The sequence below is a fragment of the Anneissia japonica genome, unplaced genomic scaffold (assembly GCF_011630105.1).
Source record: "Anneissia japonica isolate Jap-2015-1 unplaced genomic scaffold, ASM1163010v1 scaffold288012_len1326614_cov192, whole genome shotgun sequence".
Classification (NCBI taxonomy): Eukaryota; Metazoa; Echinodermata; class Crinoidea; order Comatulida; family Comatulidae; genus Anneissia; species Anneissia japonica.
This window is the reverse complement of record NW_022756612.1, coordinates 890,157-913,225: the sequence shown is the minus strand read 5'-3', so window position 1 is coordinate 913,225 and position 23,069 is coordinate 890,157. Positions and strand designations below refer to the sequence as shown.

The 23,069-nt window shown below is 35.9% G+C and overlaps 1 protein-coding gene across 4 annotated transcripts in view; it reads left to right on the top strand.

Annotated features, from left to right (window-relative positions):
* Window positions 1-23,069, top strand: part of LOC117124270 (NEDD8-conjugating enzyme UBE2F-like) — a 44,345-nt gene that overhangs the window by 5,190 nt on the left and 16,086 nt on the right. For all 4 annotated transcript variants that reach the window (XM_033270433.1, XM_033270434.1, XM_033270432.1 and 1 more), the window contains exons 2-4: window positions 2,405-2,573; window positions 15,174-15,307; window positions 21,675-21,748. In XM_033270433.1, the coding sequence (XP_033126324.1) occupies window positions 2,429-2,573; window positions 15,174-15,307; window positions 21,675-21,748 (353 nt within the window). In that variant the 5' untranslated portion in view covers window positions 2,405-2,428. The remainder of the gene's footprint in view (window positions 1-2,404; window positions 2,574-15,173; window positions 15,308-21,674; window positions 21,749-23,069) is intronic.

The following is a 23,069-nucleotide window of genomic DNA, read 5'->3' as shown; positions in this document are numbered from 1 at the left end:
TTATAACATAGGTAAGCACGTGTGTTCAAAGTAAGATAGAAAAATATGGAGACGATATATATGTATATATCTAACACTACAGTAATAGAGGAAAAAGACAAGTATTTAGGTAGTACTAAAGGTATTTCTAACATTGTAAGGTATTATTATTATTAAAACTTTTTTTTTTTTTTTTACACGGAAGCCTCAAAGTGAACAATAATGGTTTTGTACATAAGAGATTGTTGATCATTTGATAGAAATGTAGAGGTCTTTTTCAAATAGTACAAACCTAGCAGAACTTTAGTTTTTACATTATCAGTTTGCTTTATTCCATGATGAATTTTCATCGATATAAACACCGAGGTGTTTGCAATAACTAACTCCTTTTAAACAATTATTTTCTATATACAAAATAACATTATTGTTTGATAGTTTAGAAAGTTTCTTCTTTGTACCAATAAACATACTCAGTTTTTTTTTTTTACATTTAATGTAAGTTTATTGTTAAGAAGCCACTTTCTAATGCTTTCAAGATCAACATTTAAGTTATACAGTAGAACCTCGTTTTTACGTACTGCAGTTATACGAACCCTCGGTTTTACGTACGCCTCGTATCGATGATGACGTCATCAAAAACCCCGAAAATATTCAAAATAAATGGCCCTTTTCAGAGCAACCATAAGTAAAAAGACTATAACAATAAACTATAACAATAAACAAACCATAATGCAACGTATTTTCATTAAACAGCAACGTTGATTGAGTCTAATACCGGGTTGTTATAATTTAAAACCATGTGAACCGAGTGAGATGAACAACTACCGATGGTGCTCAAAATAATTGCTTTCCTCCTTAGCTTCGTGTGGCAAACCATGGAAAAACTTGTCTGGTTGAATTTTCTACACGAAGCTGAGTAGACATAGTTTCGTACTCGAACGCTAATTGGTTGGCTCGCCCAGTGCAGTGCACATGGTTTCTGTTTCACGTACATGAACACTAATTGGTTGGCTCGCCCAGTGCAGCGCACATGGGTTTAGTTTGTCTCAACAGGCCCAGACAACACCACAGCTCTGTTGTTTAGAATAGGCATGAAGGGGAATTCCCAAGTTATACCTTTGTCTTATACTAGGTAATCTTACAATATTTTCATGTTCTTTAGTTATAAAGATATAAAGTGATGAATTAATACACTAGACACATGGTTTTATTTGAACACTTTATTATGACATCGTAAAGTGATGAATAAAAACACTAAACACATGGTTTTATTTGTAGGCCTAGAGGCTAGGTCTAGCCTGGCTAGGTAACATCGGTCGTTCATACATACGTATATTGAGGGTCAAAGGTTACCACACATTTAACCTAACCTATATTTTACAAATCCCCCGATTTAAGTACGCCCTCCGGTCCCGTACCATACGTAAAATCAAGGTTCTACTGTAATATAATAATGTATTGTATCATCAGCAATGTTAATATTCTTTTATATTTTACAGATAAACTTTTAAATTGTTCCAAAATCTGGATCGTCACCAAAATTTAATAACTTCTTCCTAATTGTAACTTGGTTAAACTTTCCAGAAAGTTTCATTCATATCAGTTTTTGGTATATCTTGTCTGGAAAATTTTCCTTTGAGTGGTCTTCATATCCACACCCTACTCCGGATCATCACCAAAATTTAATCATTTTATGATTTAGAATGTGACAAACTATCTTGGAAAGTTTCGTTTTAATCTATTGATAAGTTTTGTGATATATTTAGGTCTGGAACGTTTAAAAAATCAAATGACCCTGAAATTCACACCCGAATCGCCATTTAATAATTTCTTTCTTGTAACTTAGAAAGTATAAAGTAAATAACAGCAGCACTTTTGAAACTAACAATATATAATTTATTCTCTAGCTTTTGTCAGTTGATCCCTTTTGAAATATCTAGTGGGTGTTGGTGGGGGGGGGGGGTTCCCTTAATCCCTTTATCCCTTTAAATTCAATCTGAATTGTCAGTAAATTTTAGGAGGAACATCCTTGATATATTGTCTATGCTTGGACAAAGTTTTTTTTGCTAAATAAATGATTGCTTATCATAGCTTAGCTTGATATTTGTTTCTTACAGCCATCTCCAGCTGAACTGCAACTACAGTAGGACTTGATTAAGTCTTAGAACTTTGACTACATTGTTTATAAATACAAATTGAAGTTGGAGTTGCAACTAAGACTAGTTGAAGTTTCAGTTCGATAGTTTTTTAAAAGAATTTGGGCATATGTCTGAAACTACTGTAAGAAGAAATTTGTAGCAGATAATCTGTAGCTATAATGCATATGATCTTAAATCTTCTATGCCAAATGGATCCTGATAGAGTACCTTATGCATATATTGTCATTATTAAGGTATTTATTTCTGTCACTTCGATTCCTTTCCAGCAACATTACCAGCAGTGCAATAAAATGATAACTCTATCTAAAAAGCTGCGAGAAGAAGCAGCTAAAAAGAAGGGTGTGTCAGTTTCAGGTAGTAGCAAAACTCAACGAGCTTCTGTACGGGATAAACTACTTGCAAAAGAAGTGCCAGAAATGAAAGATAATCTTCCAGGTGAGAAATCGTTAAAAATTAACACACTACAGTTGTAAATTTGGCCTTCTAATTATAGGGGAACATCACCCAACTTGCTTTTTTTTTCTTTTGAATCTTTTGAATACATCAAAGATATTCATTGTACTGCCCGCATGAAGGTGAAGTGGGGGGGCTTGATGATCAGTTGATGGGCGCTAATTCGCAAAATATGGTGATTTTTAACTACTTGACCGAGGTGGGGGGGGGGGCATGCGCCTGTCTGCGCCCTCCCTAGATACGCCACTGCATCATGGCAACTGTCCAACTTCGAGTCGAGGCAAGCCAACCTCTACACACAAACTATGCACGGTACAGCCCATGAATCCCATGTCGCTTAGACACGAATGCAGGCCTAAGTTATAATATAATGTCCAGGTAACTGTAATAACATAAAATAGCATTCTAAACTAGATTTATGTATTAAATATTTAAACTATCATAAAGTCTCGATGAAATTTAGTAGATTTAACCGCTTACTGAAGTACAAATGTGCGTTCCTGTCTTCCTGGTTTGATGGACTATGCAAGAGTTTGAAATAAACAAGTGCACCCTCTACCGGTTTAATCATATTTAACTTCTCTAACCCTAACATTCATATTTGAGAATTTCAGTAACTTTGTTGCAGAGAATTAACAATGCAAAAGTGAGTTACATTTTCTACTAGAAATAGCTGAATTTACAGTCTTAGTTGTTATCAGGGCTGGCGGAACGTTTTTCAAAGTGGGGGGGGGCCCACTTATAAGATGAATGGGAATATGAATCATGCAGATCTGGAAAAACCTAGGGGATGGGGGTCAACATTTTTCCCAAAAAGGAAAGGGGATCCGGGGGTCCTCCCCCGGGAAATTTTTGATTTCTAGATGGCGGGAAATGACCTTTCTCGACTTTTAAGCTAGGTTTCTAATGACTTTGTTCTTCAAAATTCAAGGTTTCCAAAGAATAGGGAGGTCCGTGGGTCCTCCCCCGGGAAAATTTTTATATCTAGAAGGCGGGAAATGAGTTTTCCCGACTTCCGAGGTGTCTTTTAATTACTTTTAAGTTCTTCAAAATTCAAGGTTTTCCCCTCTTGAAAACAGTCAGGTAAATTTATCCCTGTTATCAGTAGATAGGCCTTATGTGTGTATACATACATAAAAAAATTGAGTAGGCCTAATTGCATACGATTTTTTTTCCATTAATCCATAAATCCCAAAAAGAAAGGGGGGTCCGGGGGTTCTCCCCCGTGAATATTTTGATTCCTAGAAGGCGGGAAATGAGTTTTCCCGACTTCTGAGGTGTCTTGTAAGTTCTTTCAAATTCAAGGTTTTCTCCTCTTGAAAACAGTCAGGTAAATTTATCGCATTGTTATTACAGTAGATAGGCCTTATGTGTATATACATACATAAAAAAGAAATGAGTAGTTGCATACAATTTTTTTCCATGAATCCATAAATCCCAAAAAGAAAGGGGGGTTCTCCCCCAGGAAAATTCTGATTCTTAGAAGGCGGGAAATGGGTTTTCCCGACTTCTGAGGTGTCTTTTAATTACTTTTAAGTTCTTTAAAATTCAAGGTTTTCCCCTCTTGAAAAAGGTCAGGTAAATTTATTGCATTGATATTAGAGTAGATAAGCCTTATGTATGTATACATACATAAAATAAAATGAGTAGTTGCATACGATTTTTTCCATGAATCCACAAATCCCAAAAAGAAAGGGGGTCCGGGGGTTCTCCCCCGGGAAAATTGTGATTCTTAGAAGGCGGGAAATGAGTTTTCCTGACTTCTGAGGTGTCTTTTAATTACTTTTAAGTTCTTTAAAATTCAAGGTTTCCCCCTCTTGAAAACGGTCAGGTAAATTTATCCCATTGTTATTACAGTAGATAGGCCTTATGTGTGTATACATACATAAAAAAAATTGAGTAGTTTTCATACGATTTTTTTCCATGAATCCATAAATCCCAAAAAGAAAGGGGTGTCCGGGGGCTCTCCCCCGGAAACATTTTGATTCTTAGAAGGCGGGAAATGAGTTTTCCTGACTTCTGAGGTGTCTTAATTACTTTTAAGTTCTTTCAAATTCAAGGTTTTCCCCTCTTGAAAACGGTCAGGTAAATTTATCCTATTGTTATTACAGTACATAGGCCTGACGTGTGTATACATACATAAAAAAAATTGAGTAGTTGCATACGATTTTTTTTCCATGAATCCATAAATCCCAAAAAGGGAAGGGGGTCCGGGGGTGTCTCCACAGGAAAAATTTTGATTCCTAGAAGGCGGGAAATGAGCTTTCCCAACTTCTGAGGTGTCTTTTAACTACTTCAAAAGTCAAGGTTTTCCCCTCTTGAAAATTATTATAATGAATCAATGAACCCAAGAGAAAACGGAGGTTCGGGTTCTTCCCGGGAAAATGTTAATTTCTAAATGGTGGGAAATGAGCTTTCCCGACTTCTGAAGTACCGTATCTTATAGCGATTTTAATTTAAGTTCTTCAAAACGGTCAGGTAATATTTTCCCAATCCCAAAAAGAAAGGTGATCCGGGGGTTCTCCCCCGGGAAAATTTTAATTTGTGGAAAGCGGGAATGAGCTTTCCCGACATTTGAAGTGTGTTTTAATGACTTTTATGTTTTTCAAAATTCTAATTTTCTGATTGTAACATAAAAAAAAAAAAAAAATCAGCTCACGGGTCCTGAAAAGGTAGGTCTAGAATTTTTTTCCCGTCACACAAAAATCTCCAGACATTATTTTTTGCAAAAAAAGTGGGGGGCCCCGGGCCCCCCCGGTTCCGCCGGCCATGATTATTATGTAGTGGTAATGAGCAGTGGTATTGATCACTCTGAGGTTATTTAGTTTTATTATCCAAAACTTATTATAGAAAAAATCTTGGCCTGTCAAGGGGCAGGACATGTTGAATCAGGTTTAATATGTCCTAATCAATCAAGGCCCTATGGAAACTTCAATATGCCCATGATACTGGATGATGGATTTGCTGATTTAAAGCCCAGATAACATTTTACGAAAAATCTAAATTGGGAAGCATTTTGATGAAATACTCGACAAAACTATTTTTCTGTGTCGTCAGCGTACAAAGGGAATGTGTGGAAAAAAAGGCCAATCAACGGACAGGATTGTCTACAGAGCTTCTTGGTCAGCACTGCAAAATACGGCTACACCTGTACCAACAAGGAAATATGCACATCGATCGGGGGTGGGGGGAGGATGTGCTTAGCTATCCGATGGGGATTTGAGTTCCATTACCCGAATAGGGAGATTTTTATCTTTAAAGGACATCTGTACCAGCATTTGTTGGTCCAGGCGTAGACCTATTTTTTTGTCCCACTTCCCGACGAGGTGTGGGGAGGGGGGGTGGCCTTAAGCAATTTTCCTCTCCGATGGCTGCCACTGGGTACCGGTACATAAATAATATTGATTTAACACACATATAATACTTCCTATAATCAGGACTAATGGTGACATCTTGTAAGAGTAAATTCTTAATACGGTTCATTCAGATTTCCTGCGAGAATAAATATAAATTAAAAGACGGTCTATAATATGTCACTCAGTGACTGTACAAGTAAATCAAATCCAAGAGAGAACGTCACGACTGTTGACTGAAATAGGGAACATATAGGCGCCTACTCTATGTTTGCTTTGTCGACATATTTTTACTCATTCCCATATGTCTACGTCGTGATATGGCCTGTGGCTGAAAGAAAAAAAAAATGTAGGGCTAATACTTGATGAAAATTGCATTTTTATAGACCATGATTAATAAAATCAACTATTAAAACCAAGGAGATATTAAAAAACCAATACTGGTTGATAGAATTAACTAAACATCAAGACCAGTTTTTAGCGATCTCCCTGGTCAAACCAACGTCATGGTATTTCCCCATTTCAGACGTTAGGGCACAAAAATGATCATCAGGCCTATTTTCATGACAATTGGGCACAAGATCATGTAGGCAAATCATTTTAGCCCATTGCTGTCGTATGTACTTGCTGATATTTGATGTACTGTACTGACATAAATATATTTCATGATCATTTTAATTATGATTCTTAAATACCTTATGTTAAGTATTGGAACGCTACTATGAATCAGAATGAAAGTGGGCCAATACTGTAGTCCACACTACTATCAGGCACAAACACGTCTAAACATGTAATCAGTCAACCATTTAACGGGGTGGAGCAATGAGCTAACAGCCTCAAACATGAATAAATGCAGCCGGGCTAACAGTATTTCAGGGTGCATTAGGATAGCTTGTCAGAATTAGAAAACACATCAGAATGCGATACTGTCATTCAAAAATCAGTAGAGATGACGCCTCTGCATTGCCTAGGTTAAAAAGTTTTTTTGGTGATCCGCTTCACCATCGGATCACCTCTTGTTATTATCAGAGATCTTTTTTGGTGATCCACTTCTCTTGTTATTGTCAGGATCATCTTTTTGGTGATCCGCATCTAGTGTGGATCACCTCTTGTTATTTTCAGGATCATCTTCATCTTTTTTTTATTCTTCTTTCTTTCTCCCGATTTCTGTTCGCACGAGATCTCAAAATTGGCACAAACTATGCACAAGCGCGCTCCAACAAACATCTGGCTTCGCCTGGAATAGTCACGGTAAGGTTTTCAAGATGACCAGTCATGCGTGACATCATGTACGAGCAATTTTGGGTTTTTACATTATCGATCATATCAGACTAACCAATTGCATTTCGAAATCGTATTAGGTGAGCATTAGCTTCAGGTTAATGTTAAATGTAATATACCCTAATTTTATACGCGTGCGTCAAAATTTTGAAATGCTCGAAATCACTTTTTGACTAAATGAGAGTTTCAGGCTATTATGAGCATTTCAACATTTTTTTAAATTTTCGGCGCCGCGCCTGTATGGAAGCTGGACATTTAGTTTTTTTTACATGTTTTTGTTTTCAATAGCAATGTCGTACGTGCGCATATAACATACGAATCCTTGTGTGTGTGGTTGTCGACATAGAGCAAAAATAGGCCAAAAGTATGCCTATTTTTAATCAGTTATCCCTAGGATGAAAGGTGACCCCATTTTTTATTACATATTCTGAAAGCACATGAGTTTTAAATATGATTTTATTGATCATAATGGCTGATCGGACATTGTGACATCATCATATTGCCATCTGATTTCAAAGAAACTGATTTTTATCTGTGACGTCTTTTTAGAAAATACGCATTTGATCGATCGTCTCCCAACTTTGAGTATGTTATAGCTGAGACATTTTTTACATTTTGATGGCGTCATCATGGTCAAAATAAATTGTTTTTCTGACCCCCCTCATCTTTCTTTCCTCAAAACATTGATGACCCCATAATCATCTTAACTATTCGTCATTCCTGAATCATATTAAATGTGCATACACTTCAGGTCAAGGTTGAATGTTATGTACCTTAATTTTTGTGTGCGCGCGTCAAAATAACGTGCACATACGTGTGCGTCAAAATTTATATGCTTAAAATCATAAATATTTTTAATCAGTTATAGCTCCAATAGGATGAAAGGTGACCCCCAATATTTATTAAGTATTCTGAAAGCACATGAGTTGTAGATATGATTTTATAGATCATTATAGCTGATCGGACATTGTGACGTCATCATATTTCCATCTGAATTTAAAAAACTGAATTTTTATATGATAAATAAATATTATGAATGATAATAAGTCCCTCACCAACAGGCGTTTGTCAATGAGAGTTGATATATATATATCTTACATCAGGAGTCAACATTTTGTGACATTACCATGCGCATGTGCGTCATGATGTGCATGTACGCATGAGTAAACCTTTTAAAATGCTACAAATTCTTTTATAAAAAACTGAATTAGTGTATAGTTTAGGCCACTTTCAGCATTTAAAAATTGTTCAATCCGCACCGCACACACTTTCTGAGGGTCAAAGTGCGGCGGATCACCTTACTCATCCTCAGTGACGAGTTCAAATCTAGTTTATTTAAATGTTTTAGTATTCCCACACTATGCTTCAACTACCCTCTAACCCCATGCCATGTTAGCCATAGTTGGGTTAAGTTGGAACACCTGAAGGGGTGTGTTCCTAAGTCAATTTATACAAGGAATCATCAACAAATCTAAATTTTTTTTTTGCTGTGTCTATGACACATGGAAACCATGGTCAAAAAAATTGGTCTTTAATTGGAGGTTCGTATACGGGGAGAAGTGATAATCCTAGCTACACCTCTCTGTAGTTTAAACAATCTATCAAGATAGATGAATAATCAGGTGCCCAAAGTATGTTACAATACTGTAAATGAGGAAGACAAATATTTTGTATAAATTGCAAACGGGAAAGAGGAATTTGCAAATGTAAAAAAATTGCCCAAAATTGTATTCTTCTGTTGTCTTTCCGGTCCGATTGATCCATTTGTAAAAGTCTTGTCAATCAGCAAGATTGTATGTAGTCTGGATTTAAACGTTAATATTTACAGTAGTGCAATTAATATATTGATCCCAATTAAATGATACTGTATGTAGTAATGACAGTAATTTTGATATTTATTTATTTATTCTTTCTTTATACTGAGTATACATTTTCAATATATAGTACTGGTTTCCAAAGTGGTTCAGTTCTTAACTACAAAATTTTAAAAGCAGATATATACATATGGTAACCAAAAAAGGTGGATAACTTAACTACAAATTAAAATAGATTTAAAAGGAACATTGAAGGAAACTTAAGAAAATAAAAAAATTAAATAATAAAAATGGATATGCAAGGTAAGAGAAAAATTTAGGCTAAATTAAGATAGTATTATTGAGGATTAGAAATAGAATGCTTAAAATTAGAAAGTGTCATAGATTTAAAGTTGGTTTTAGCATGATTTGGGAGTTTATTCCATATTTTAGTAGATCGGTATACAAAAGTTCTTTTACCTTGCATATTATTCCAGGTGTATTCAATTAGTGTATTTTTACTTTGACTGCGAGTACAATGTGCATGCAAATCATAATTAAAAACAAAATTTTTCGATAAATATGATGGAGCATGACCATTTAAACATTTGAAAATCATTATGAGCAATTGTTCGTCCCATTTATCACAGAGTTTGCTCCACCCTAACAAACTTAAAATATTTACAACTGGGGTCTTTATGTCTGCAGAAAGTAAAACTCTTCCTAATCTGTTTAAAAGTATTTGAAGTGAATTTGAAAGTTTAATCAAAAAGAGGCATAACTAGAGCGTTTGCCAACATCTTAAGAGTAATATGGGGTAAAAAATGGAAGGTCATTCACTGTGATGACTTGGGAAGTTTACCCGACTCGCGCTGTTCGCATTGGACTTTCCTGCTAGGTAAAGCTAACCTGGTCAGTTTTCCTGGGCAAGCGGGACTCGGTTAAATTAACCGCGCGGCTTGGGTAAGTTTCCTGTCAGGTAAACTTCCTGTGCTGTTCGCACTGGACTAATTATGGTAAAACTAGCCAACGTGTTGGTTAGTTTTACCAAAAAAATCCAGTGCGATTGTGGCTTAAGAGTAATATGGGGTAAAAAATATTTAATACGGCGGATAACACCGATGCGTTTAGAGATGTTACCAGTTAATTTTTCAATATGTTCAGACCATGTTAATTTAGAATCAAACACAACTCCAAGATATTTGAATGAATCAACTCTGTCATCAATAGTCATGCCATTATAAAATAATGAAATATTTGAAAATTTAGGTAAAATTGCATTGGTTGCAAAGAACATACATGTATGTTTAGTTTTTTTAATATTTAATGTAAGTTTATTTTTATCAAACCATTCAGCAACTTTGATTAAATTTGAATTTAGTTCATTTTGGAGAAGAGTGGGATCGGAAGAATTGCATAAAATGGTAGTATCGTCTGCATACATTACACATTTACATTGAGTGACATTTGGTAGGGAAATAACATAGATAATAAATAACAATGGGCCTAAAATGGCCCTTGGGGAATAACAATGTTAATTTTCATTGGATCAGATAGGGTTGAACTAATTTGAACAATTTGAGACCTATTATTAAGATAAGAAATGAACCAATTTAGGGCAGATTTCTGAATTCCACAGTCATTAAGTTTTGATATGAGGAGTTTGTGATCGATTGTGTCAAAGGCCTTTTTCAAATCTATAAGGATGGCTGCAGTTGCTTTGCCTTCAATTATAGTTATTAGTATATAGGTAATTAATTTATTTATTCAGGGCGACCCTCTTTCTCCAATTATATTCCTTTTATGTTTTGAACCAATTGTTCAGTTTCAGGAAAAACAGCACTCCCACGGGTACGATGTAGAGGGGAAAAAGTTATTACCACCCCCTTTGCAGACGACTTTTGTCTTATCACTTCAAATAAAAGAACTCATCAATGCTTAATAAACGAAATTAACTCTCGATCATTATCTATGGGACTCCATCTTAAACCGGCTAAGAGCCATTCCCTCTCCATCTCCCGTGGGAGTGCTACAAACATTTAATTTAAATACTGACAATATCCTTTCCATTGAAAATGATCCCCATAAGTTCCTGGGCTCTTTAATAACTTTTAAAAACACGGAACAGGATATTTTTGTGTATTTGAATTAATTAAATTCCAAATCTATTGATAAAATTTATAAAGCTCTTGTTCGATCAGAATATAAGATCAGAATATATGCTGACTATTTTTTACCATCTATCAGATATCACCTTACAGTTATAACAATGTGTGCAATAGCCATTTGGAAAAGCTTGATTCCATCTCAAATAAATATTTAAAGAAATGGTGTGGTCTTTCTCGTCCAGCCACTCTTGTGTTTATTCATACATGTCTAAAGGTTTAAATATCCCACTCATATCTGATTTGTATCGTCAATGTCATGTTACCAGCCATATTTCTTCTAGGGTTAAAGGCGGGGAACTTGTAAATCATTGTCTCGATTCTCAGGTCGAACGCGAGAGTAGCTGGAAAGGAAAATTTCTATGTGCAATAAAGCTGAAACACTGTATAAAGAAGTTTGTGAAGAAAATCCACATTCTTCTCTTAAAAACCTTAAGAAAAGTGCCAAGTCTAAACTAAATTCCAATGTGCAATCTTCATGGAACCTCCACGTGAGGGGGCTCCTTGTTCAGGATTGATTTTATGATTTGTTGGCTAAGCAGGAGTCCTCTACTCATTAGAATAAAATGGTGTATAATCTGCCTTCAGGTATTCTCAAATTTATGTTTAATTCATTTGAAGACACTCTGAATACCAGCGTTAACCTTCAACGATGGGGATTTAAAGTATCAGAGAAATGCAAGGCCTGTGGTAATCGTGGGAGCCTGCATCATGTCCTCAATTTTTGCAAGCGCTCTCTGGATCAGAGCTGCCTTACGTGGAGGCACAATAATATTCTCAGATTTATAGCCAATTCCGCTAAGGAAGGGTTAAAGGCCAACCTCGTCCTCTGATTGTTAATTGTGAACTTTTCCCCAGAACCCAGGATGCCCCTCATTTTACCACTGTGCCCTCACAGTGTACCATCACTAATTTGATTCCTGACCTTTGTATCCTCTAGCCTGACTTGAAGAAACTCTTCATCATGGAACTCGCCATTCCTGCATTGATAATGCCCACACATTCAAAACTAATAAATATGCCCCATTGGTTTCAGATATCCTCAGCTCTGGGTTCAAGGTCGATTTTGTTGCTCTGGAGGTGGATTCTAGGGGGTTCATCTCTGACGACAACAATACACACCTTAAAACTATCCATAAATCTATTAACTGTCCCATATCATTTAAGCCTTTTAAAGACAAAATTTCAAAAATTGCCTTAGTTTCATCTTACAGCATTTATTACGCTAGAGATGAACCCACCTGGATAAACCCGCCTCTATTCAACATCAAGTTTCGCTATTTCACTGCCTTCTGGTCCTCGACGCTGAACTGTCTTATTGTTCTTTTTTTTTTTCCTCATGTTTCTTTGTTTTTGATGTCCGAATTTGTTTATGATGTTTTTGTCTTGCGGCACCCCCTGCGTGTTCTTTTAATTCGACAAATCTGGGGTTTTTCGTTTCCTTTTATTCACTCCATTTAATATGAATTGTAATGTGTATTGATGTATTTTTTTGATGAGTAAAAGTGATATAGAAAAAAATTTTATAATGTAATTAATTGTATATATTGTAGTATTCAAATATCAACAACTTATTCGAATTAAAACGACAAAGACGCGTTCAGCAAGACAAAGCAATCCCAAATGTGATTGGCAAAAAACAATCGTCCTGATTAAATCACATTATGAATGTTCATTAGATAAGCGCTACTGTAATGTTCACGAGACGCGTCTGAACAGTTCGAACCGTCAGATGCGTCTGAACAGTTTGCAGAAGTTTTGTTCTTGTTTACAGCCTTGTAAACTACCGTTTGGACACGTTCCTGTAGTATTGTTTGCTATTGTTTAAACCTTTTGCGGCTGTCTTTCAGATATGCCGGTCTGTTCGAACTTGAACTAAGTTGGCGGGGAGACGCACACAAGAATTACGGTTGTTGCTCTTTTGACTAGTGACTTCAACCTCTATTCCACCGGCCCCCCCCCCCCACTAAGAAGGCCATGTGAAACCTAGGCTATTTAGCCAGGAAATAATTGTATAAGCTATACCTGTTGCCTAGACAGCTTTAACTATAATGTCTGAATCACTGAATATGCTCACACCTACTATACTTTTCCCAATGGCTGGCTCCTTTGTGCGCCGCTGTGAGTATGTCAGCCGATACTGAAAGTAGGCTTAGGTCGTTTGGTCATCTGTATAAATAAAATGTAATCATCAGAGATGATAGAAGTGAATGTTGTTTCATTGCTTCTTATTGCTGTTAAAGTGTTTGGAAATTATTGCTGCCGTAATTACACATTTATTGAAAAAAAACCACTAATGTGTAAATAGGCCTATCGTCTGTTAAAACATTCAAACAAAATACGTAGGCCTATAAAATTAAAAAAAATTAAAAAAATGTTTGAATGCTTTCCAGACCGCTGTATGCAGGCTGTATCTTGAATATAAATTATAATATTAAATTTTTACCGTACATTCTACCGCAGAGGTATATTGTACAGTAGATAGGTTTGTACAATACCTAACTCTAGTTCATCCATATTCATCAATGTAAATTATTAAGCGACTATAGGCCTGGTAGAGTAATAGTTCTAGTAGAATTAATTAGGCCTAGGCCTATAGCAAGTATGCAGTTTGGACGATGTACGTTATAAAATAAAGCTTGATGATGATGATGGACCTAGTTTGTATGTGACGTACTCAGGAATTTAATCACGTTTTGTGAACGCGTTTAGACAATAACAATTTGCGCTCAGTCAGGCATGATTTTGGGAGGAGAAAAAGCCAAACGGAATATACGCATCTGGACGGTAGGCTCCATAAACGGTCCCAAATGGTAGGATATCAGAATAGAATTCACTTCAAAATGCATTTCGGTCGTTTTGAATAATTTGTTGATCGCTCTTTAATGTTATTAACAGGTCTCCCTCCACTTTAAAACCACCTTTCTGCAGCCCAAGCGAATGTTTGTTTTTTTTTTCTTTATCATTAAATAATTTTTCGAATTAACGACCATAGCTGCTAAAGATAAGGAAACATAAGAAAGGAAAGAAAAGATAAGGAAACATAAGAAAGGAAAAGGAAAGAAAAGATAATGAAATAAAAAAAGTAAAAGGAATGAAAAGATAAGGAAACAAGTAAAGAAAAGGAAAGAAATCATAAGGAAACATAAGAAAGGAAAAGGAAAGATATAAGGAAACATAGAAAGAAAAAGATAAGAAAACAAAGAAAGGAAAAAGAAAGAAATGATAAGGAAACATAACAGAGGAAAAGGGAAATACAATAAGGAAACATAAGAAAGAAAAATGAAAGAAAAGATAAGGAAACAACAAAGGAAAAGGAAAGAAAAGATATGGAAATAGGGGGAAAAAAGGAAAGAAATGATAAGGAAACATAAGAAAGGAATGATAAAGAAGCAGGCTGCATAAGAAAGGAAAAGGAAAGGAAAGATAAGGAAACACTAGAATGGAAAAGGATAGGAAAGTTAAGGGAACATAAGGATAGATAAGGAACTTAGGATTGCAAAATACAAGCAAGGGTTGTTGGGAGGAAAGGAAAGAAATGACAAGCCAAACACTAACAAAATGTAAACAATGAAATAGTTGAATTGATAAGAAATCTAAAATAAAATGGATAAAGAATAAAGAAAATTGAATGAGGAGGTAATTGAAATAAAAACTTAGTTGGCATTTGAATAATTAAACATTAATATTATAAAAATAAAATTTAAATAAATAAATAAAAATTAATCATAAAATTATCCTGTTTTTTGTTTTAATTGCGATTGTTTGATTCGATCACCGTTTTAATTATCGTTTCTTTTAAATTTTTTCTGGCTTTTGCATTTAATGTAAAGCGCATAGAGGTTTATAGCATTCTGCACTATATAAAATTAAATTTATTATTATTATTAAAGACCAGAAAAACCCCAGTCTTCAAAAGTGGACTATAATTGGAGGGAGACCTGCATTCATAATGTGATAATTAATACATTTATATATTACCATTGTCAGCCACCTGTGAAGTTGAGTTTGAAAATGTTGACTCACTGCACCATTTCGAGTTGGCTATATGTCCGGAGGAAGGGTACTGGAGAGGCGGACGGTTTGTATTTTATATTGAAGTTCCAGAGGAGTACAATATTGTGGTAAGTTTGTGTGCATTGTGAGATAGGCTTTCTTTCTAAACTATGGGTCACATCCTAACACATGGGTGGGCATAAAAATCAGTCAGAGGACCAACATGAATTATTGATTAACACAGAGGGCTGCACCCTAACTTTGATGTTTCAAGTGTGCTTTCAAAAACATTCATGCATTGCATTTATACCACTTTTTTCTCAGTTTTAATATTAATTTTTACAGATGGTGGGTGTTAAAAAAAGGTGTTTTTAATTTTCAAATATCTGTTAGGGCCTCATTTTTCCCACCTGTGTTCTAAAAGTAGATCGCCAAGCTTTTTGGGATGGGTCGCAAGCTGGGTTGAGAGCCTGGGGCGGATTGCTATAAGTGGTCTTGAGACGGTCTTAACGCTTAGCCGGCTATAATCGTGACGTCACTACTACTATGATTATAGACTATTGCTATACCGCAGTCTAACCAGTTAGACGTCTTAAATTTTAATAGCTTACTCGGAGGAGGAGGCTTAAAACGGTCTTAAATAATTTTCATCATGGCGTTAACAGTTACTAATACATTTATAGGCCTAGGCTAGATCGTCAAAGACCGAGAATTGAACAAGGAATATTCCTCACGCTTCACAGCATCTGTAAAAATAGGTTTACGTTTATTTTGGTACATGTGCGTGCGTTTAGCAAGCATGATGTCGCCCTCAATCTTATGTTACAATGGAGTGCTTGTTTGTGTTTCAGTACTCAAAGCAGTTTTATAGCAATGGTCTTAGCGGAATGACTTTAGTATTCATGGAGTTAAGACTACTAGTTAAGACCCTTTTATAGCAATCCACCCCAGGTCAGAAGAACGAAAAAGATAAAAATTCTCCCACAATCCCAGGTTTCTAAAATTCACTGTTCACTGTTGTTATTAATAATAACTAGAGGGTGAGCTTACTTCCATCGCTTACACTCTAGTATCTTAACATCGCAATCTGTTCCAAAGAGAACAGTTACCACCACTACAAGAAGTAATGGTAGTATATTTGTAGAGTGCCTTCCACCTTCATTCATTTTTTCATTTCATTTAAACACGATAACATTTCAGCACAAAATTGTTTTACAAAAGGTCGTATATTAACGTAAATAACATGCAACATTGCAATTTCAATTTAGAAATCAAATCACAGAGCAAGTTAAGTTAAAGTTAAAAGTTTTGTCAGCTTTGCATATTTGTGATTAGTTCTTAGAGGGATCTGCCATTTTGTTTGAAGTCACCATGGGAAATGAACAGTGCAGTGAAGTGAGGTGGAAAGAGGATCATTTACAATAACATGACTGATGTCAGTTGCTTGATTTATGAACAGCAGGTCTATAATTGTAGCAGAATAACCATTGATAAAAAATGGCATGGGTTTTGTACAAGTAGTTGTTGTTTATTGTTGTATTCTTTGAATTCCAGTTAATGTTAAGTCTCCATTTGAAATTAAACGATCATTATGTGCAAAGTCTACTTGCAGCAGGAATTCAATGAAAATTTTTTATTCATTTCCATTGCAAAAGAACATTACAAATTTTGAAGCAAAATTTAAAAAAAACTCTTACAACAGGCTTTTTTTTAAACATTTTGACATAGTGGCCCATATCCATACAGGCTAATTCTCAGGAGGTGGGGCCCGTATACGGTACAGGCTGATTTTCCAGCTTATATATGCTGCCCTCTGTTCTGACTCTTTCAGGGGATTTTCCCAATGTCATAGTAAATAGACATGGCTTAGCAACCATTTGGGGAAAAAGCAAGTAATGTTTTCTGTCAGTGTGTGATGTACTTGAATAGACGAGGAAAGCAGGATGAAAATATCGATTTATGTGGGAATATTGATAAATATTGATAACATCTGAGGAAAGATTTTCACAAGAAACTTATAGCAGTACAACTAGATGCTAGGTGATGTCGGGCTTGGTCATGTACATAGACCCCCCTCTCATATTTCAATATCCCTACCCCATGAAACAGTGGAAACTGTAAAAGAATATATCTATTTGGGTCAGAAGATAACATTTTCAGGAGGAAATACAGATGAGATAAAGAGAAGAATACAGCTGTCCTGGGCAAAATATGGAAAACTTAGCTACATGTTGAAAGATAAGGAAATACCCATCAATATGAAACGACAGCTTTGCAACCAATGTAGAATTCCGGTTCTGTCATGGTTCCGAAACCTTGACAACTACAAAGTATGGAGCAAAAACTGAGCCACAGGATGGAAAGAATAATGATTGGTGTCACAAAAATAGACAGAATAAGAAATGAGTATCTAAGAGAAGGGACTGATGTAAAGGATATTATAGTAGAAATCAAGAAGAAAAAGTGGAAATGGGCAGGACATCTCATGAGAAGAATGGATAACAGGTGGACACGAAAGATCAGCGATTGGACGCCACTTACACTCTCAAGAAGAAGGGGATGGCTGCCTAAGAGATGGCAAAATGAGATCAGGGAATTCAGTGGAAAAAAACAACTGGCAAGAGATCGAAAAAAATGGGAAGTTGGTGGAGAGGCTTACATCCAGCACTAGATAGAAAAAGGCTAAGGATACGCCCATCTGCTCTACATTGTAGTCGTTTTCCACCATTTCGTGGCACATTTCCATTTACTACTTGTAGTGAAACATATCCTAGGTCCAGTAGTCCATCCTAGTTAGAAATATGCCTGTAGGTCCAGGTTTAGGCTTACTTGCCCTCTATGGAGAAGTGGGGTGCACACTACAGGGCATTCTTTAAATTAGGACGTCAATAGGTACAGTTAAAGGACACAAAGCGACGTTACATTTGAAAGGAAATGTGATTCCCAAATTCTGCAAAGCTCGAAATGTTCACTTTGCACTTCGCCCTGCAGTTGAGAAAGACTTAAACCGGATGCAGGGCGAATGAGTAATTTACCCGGTAGATTTTAGTCAATTGGCAACCCCATTGGTCTGTATTCCAAAGGCCTATTGAAGAGTATGTGTCGGTGGAGATTATAAATAACAGTAAACCCAAGTTTACATTTCGATCAGTATCCAATACTGACTCCAGAGGAAGTATTATACCAAATTCAAGGGAGGATTGATGTGAAATGTGCATACCAACAGTTAGTTTTGGAAGACGAGGCACACATCGGGGATTATACCGATAAACGAGATTACCATTTGGAATTTCTTTGAGTCTAGCCATATGGCAACGATTCATAGAACAAGTAATAGTAGGACTAGAAGGGACATGCGTAATAATGGAGGATGTCCTAGTCACTGGCTCATCTGACGCAGAGCATATCAGAAATTTCTGCAAAGAGAGGTAGTCTATATGGGACGAAAACTTTCCGGTGCAGGAATTCAACTAACAAGCGATAAAATTAACGCTATTAAGAGTGCACCAGTGCCATGTAACACAACGGAACTAAGATCCTGGTTAAGATTAGTTAATTACCATGCATCATTTATTCCACGACTACCGACGATGATACATCCATTGAATGAATTGTTGGGAAATAAACCATGGACGAATGCAGTAAAGCATTTGACACTGTAAAGCAAACTTTCAGTGAGGACATGATGTTGACATCAAAACAGTTAGAACTATACATGGACACATCGCCATATGGAGTAGGAGCAGTCACTTGCCACATTGACGACAATGGCCTTAAATGACCAATCGTATGCATCGCAAAATCTGCATATGCACGAAAAAGGTTATGCACAATTGGATAAGGAAGATCCTGCTATTTTGTTTGGACTACAAAGATTTAGAACTTACCTTTGTGGACACAAATTTATGATAGGGACTGATCAAAAACCACTGGAACGCATTTTTGGTCCTAAGACAGCTATTCCAACACTGGCAGCACAGAGGTTACAGCGATTTGCGATCATACTGTCAGCGTTTGAATATGAATTAAAGTTCATTCCGAGAAAACAACATAACTGCCGATGCACTTTCATGTCTCCCAGTGCCAGAGAGAGAGTCTGAGGGTGATGCAGTATACAACATGGCAGGACAGAAATTAGATAGTTTACCGGTTACCAGTACCAATGTTCGATGTTATACGAGAACCGATCTACTGTTAAGCAAAGTGTTACACATGACGCAAACAGGGCAAGAGGATCTTAAGCCATTTCTACTATGGAAACACGAATTAAGTGTTGAACAGGACTGCTTGCTTTCGGGATATAGAGCAATTATTCCACCTTAGAAAAGCAATTCTCCTAGAGCTTCATTGTGCACACCCCGGAATAGTCTGAGTGAAAGAGGTTGCGAGAAGCCATGTTTGGTGGCCGCAGATAGATTCCTATATTGAACAAACCGTAAAGCATTGTCAGGCGTGTCGCCAAACACAAAGTCGGCCAACGGTAGCACCAATGATGCCATGGATCTGGCCAGATCAACCTTGGACACGAATACACATTGATTACGTGCAGAAAGATAAGCGAGATTATCTAGTAGTTGTCGATTCATATTCGAAATGGCCAGAAGTTATTCATGTGAACACTACGACGAGTGCAGCTACTATCAAAGCGATGATAAATTTGTTCAGTAGATATTGCCAATGTCAAACTAGTGATGAGTTTTGAAGTCTTTTTAAGTGAAACTGTGCAAAAAATGTTAAGGTTGCACCTTACCACGCCGCAAGTAACAGAGCGGCAGAAAGGTGGTCCATCATGTAAGAGATCATTAAGTGCCAGCCAAGCGAATGGTAAAGATTTTCAACAGAATCTGGTCAGGTTTCTTCTGTCATATCACACGACAAAACATGCAGCTACAGGTCAAAGACCTGCTAAACTGTTTATAGACAGGGAATTAAGGACGCGAGTGTCATTACTGCACCCTAATCACAGAAAACAGTGTACTAAACAAACAAAGCGATCAGAAACTGGACCACGAGAAGACAAAAGATTCATGTTGGTGAAAAGTGTTAGTGAAAGATTTCCGACAAGAGGCAAAGTGGTGGTCAGGTACAGTTGTACAGCACAAAAATCGTATTTGATTAGCGTTGAAGATGGCAAGCGAAGTGAAATTGAGCCAAGCGACTAAAGAGCGAGTTGGTAAAGACCAGACCATGACCAAAGTGTACCAGTCATTTAAAAGAAATGCGAATTGTCTTGTTCACCACCTACACCTATGACAATTCCAAGACTTTCAGGACGAATTCGGAAAAAGACTACACGTCTTATTGAAACGAAGTAGACTTTGTTGAGATATAAATAAAGTTGTATAGGTGTAATTTTGCCCTACCTGACATGGAAACGTACCGAATACTCAGTACATTTCCACGTCAGGTAGGGCAAAATTACACCTATACATGTTTCTCCTGACGCAAATTCCAGTTATTGTCTATCATTCCATGAACGACAATAACAAAGAATTTAATGTTTTTAAAAAGGACATTATGAGTTAATATATTACATGCAACAATGATGATAAGTAATCACGTTTTAATAATACTATAAATATGATGTACTATAATACGAATGATCTGAAGTAATTTAATTTAATTAATGAGAATTAATGGTTTTTAATAGTCATTTAAAATTTTGAATGAATGTTAATTTTTTACAGTTTTAAAGTTAACTATACGAAATTCACACGTAAAAATAGACACACAGTGCAGCGATTAATGCTCAAGTTTAATTAACATTATATTATTTACAATGCATAAAGAGGCATAAAATAAGGAAGGAGGAGTGTGGTATATGCAATTATACACGTCATAGTACTGTACATAGTTTACAATATTGTAATAGCTGCGCACACGTTACATTGGCAACACATCGAACAATCTTCTCTTGTTGTCTAATAGACGTAGGCCTTGGTTGAGTTGAATAAAGTTGGATTAATTATTAAACTTTGCGTGGTGTTCATTCATTGAAGTGCATCCAAATATTCGACGACACTACAAACACGACCAAACAAGAAGTACTTTTAGCAAAATGGGACACTGGATTTTAGATACCATATTTCATACAGTATATTTTATACTATTTTTTTAGGATAAGCAGCAGAAGTAGGCCCTTTGATACTACTACTACTACTAATATAGATAGTAGTACATGTAGTATATCTATGAACAGATAGCAACAATAAAATAAACTTTCTTGAACTTGAGAAAAAGAGTATAAAAAAATATTTAAATATAAACAGCAGCAAACACATGCAATTTTTAAAAATTACAGAGCAGTAGCAAAGGTGATGTTTATTCAAGGAAAGGAAATGCTATATTATAGATTAGTAATTCATATAATAGTTTCCAATAATGTATATTATATGCAATGGTGGTGATAATATAACAATAATGATAGTGAATAATATTGATTTTCTTTGACAAGCTACTTTAAATATATATTATACACTACATTTTCATTTACAGCCACCAAAAGTGAAGTGTTTAACAAGACTTTATCATCCTAATATTACAGAAGAAGGCGGTAGTATATGTTTGAGGTAAGTATTTTTCTTTAATTTTGGAAATGGATATTCTTCCGACATGCTATATTGAGCATTAGGATAGCAAGACTGAAGACTGAATCTGCCGCCCGCCAATACTTATGATTTTGAATAAATATACAATTTTATTTTTGGCTTATTAGCACACCATAAGGCACTTAAACAACACCATAAGGCACTTAAACAACACTTGCATCTTGCATATTACCTAAATGATCTTAAAGATTTGTTTTTATTTTAGACAAAAGGAAAAGTGTTGTAATTATTTTAATATTTTTTAGCTCAACACAAACAATTTATTTTAAGGACTATGCCCACAATGAGGTGGATTCACAACTGACTAAAATGCTCAAACATGGAGTTACGGTTAAGCTAGAAAAGATTTTACTGTAGGTCACAGCTTGGAAATCCTAAGATTGCCGGTGAGATTAGATCTGCGTGTATACCATAGGTCTCCATAGTCTAATGGTATGATACTCGTCTTCATAGCAAGAGCGTGCAGGCTTGAATTTTGCTAGAGACAACTGAAAAAAGGAACTTTTGTTTTCGGGCTGTATTTGGACACAGTAGACCGAATTATTCACCAAACCAAAGCTGATATAATGGATATAACATCAATACAAACTGCTAGGTGGCAGTTTTTTTACACAATAATAAGCCTCCACTCGAGTAAATTTCGACGGTTTTTATCGTAAAATAACTTATCGAAAAGCCTTGGTAAATAAATCTTAATAAACGTTGGATGTAAAACTTGAACATGTTTGCATTGCCTCATCGCATGAACACGGGCCTAGTGCTAGACTAGAGAGTCAGTCATACGAACAATGTTCTTCTGACTCATTGGCCATTGCAGTTAAAAGAAAAATCTTATTCTACAATTCAGTTGTCCAATCGTTCAAATATTTCATACAGAAATTGCAAAAAAATTACTTGATGACAGTATTTAGGCTGAATTTGTACCTCTAAATCAACAGCGACTGCCTTAGCACTGGATGTGGCGATTGCCTAGGCCCCTAGAAGGCCTCTCAAAGCTCTTCATATTTTTAGTCTGAATGGAAATTTAAATCAAATCAACCTTGTCTTGTGAACCTATGAATCATTCAAAATATATACGTTATAAAAAGTATCTTCTATGCTAACTTCATTACATTTTAGACGATTTAATATACACCACTTTTGACTCCGCTCAATGCATTAGCATAGCTCTTTGGCCAATGTTTAGAAATTCATACCCACACAGGGAAATTGCTATGACGTCATGTTTGGTTACTAATTCGGCCTATTATAACATCATATTCCTATTCGAGCACTGTATATA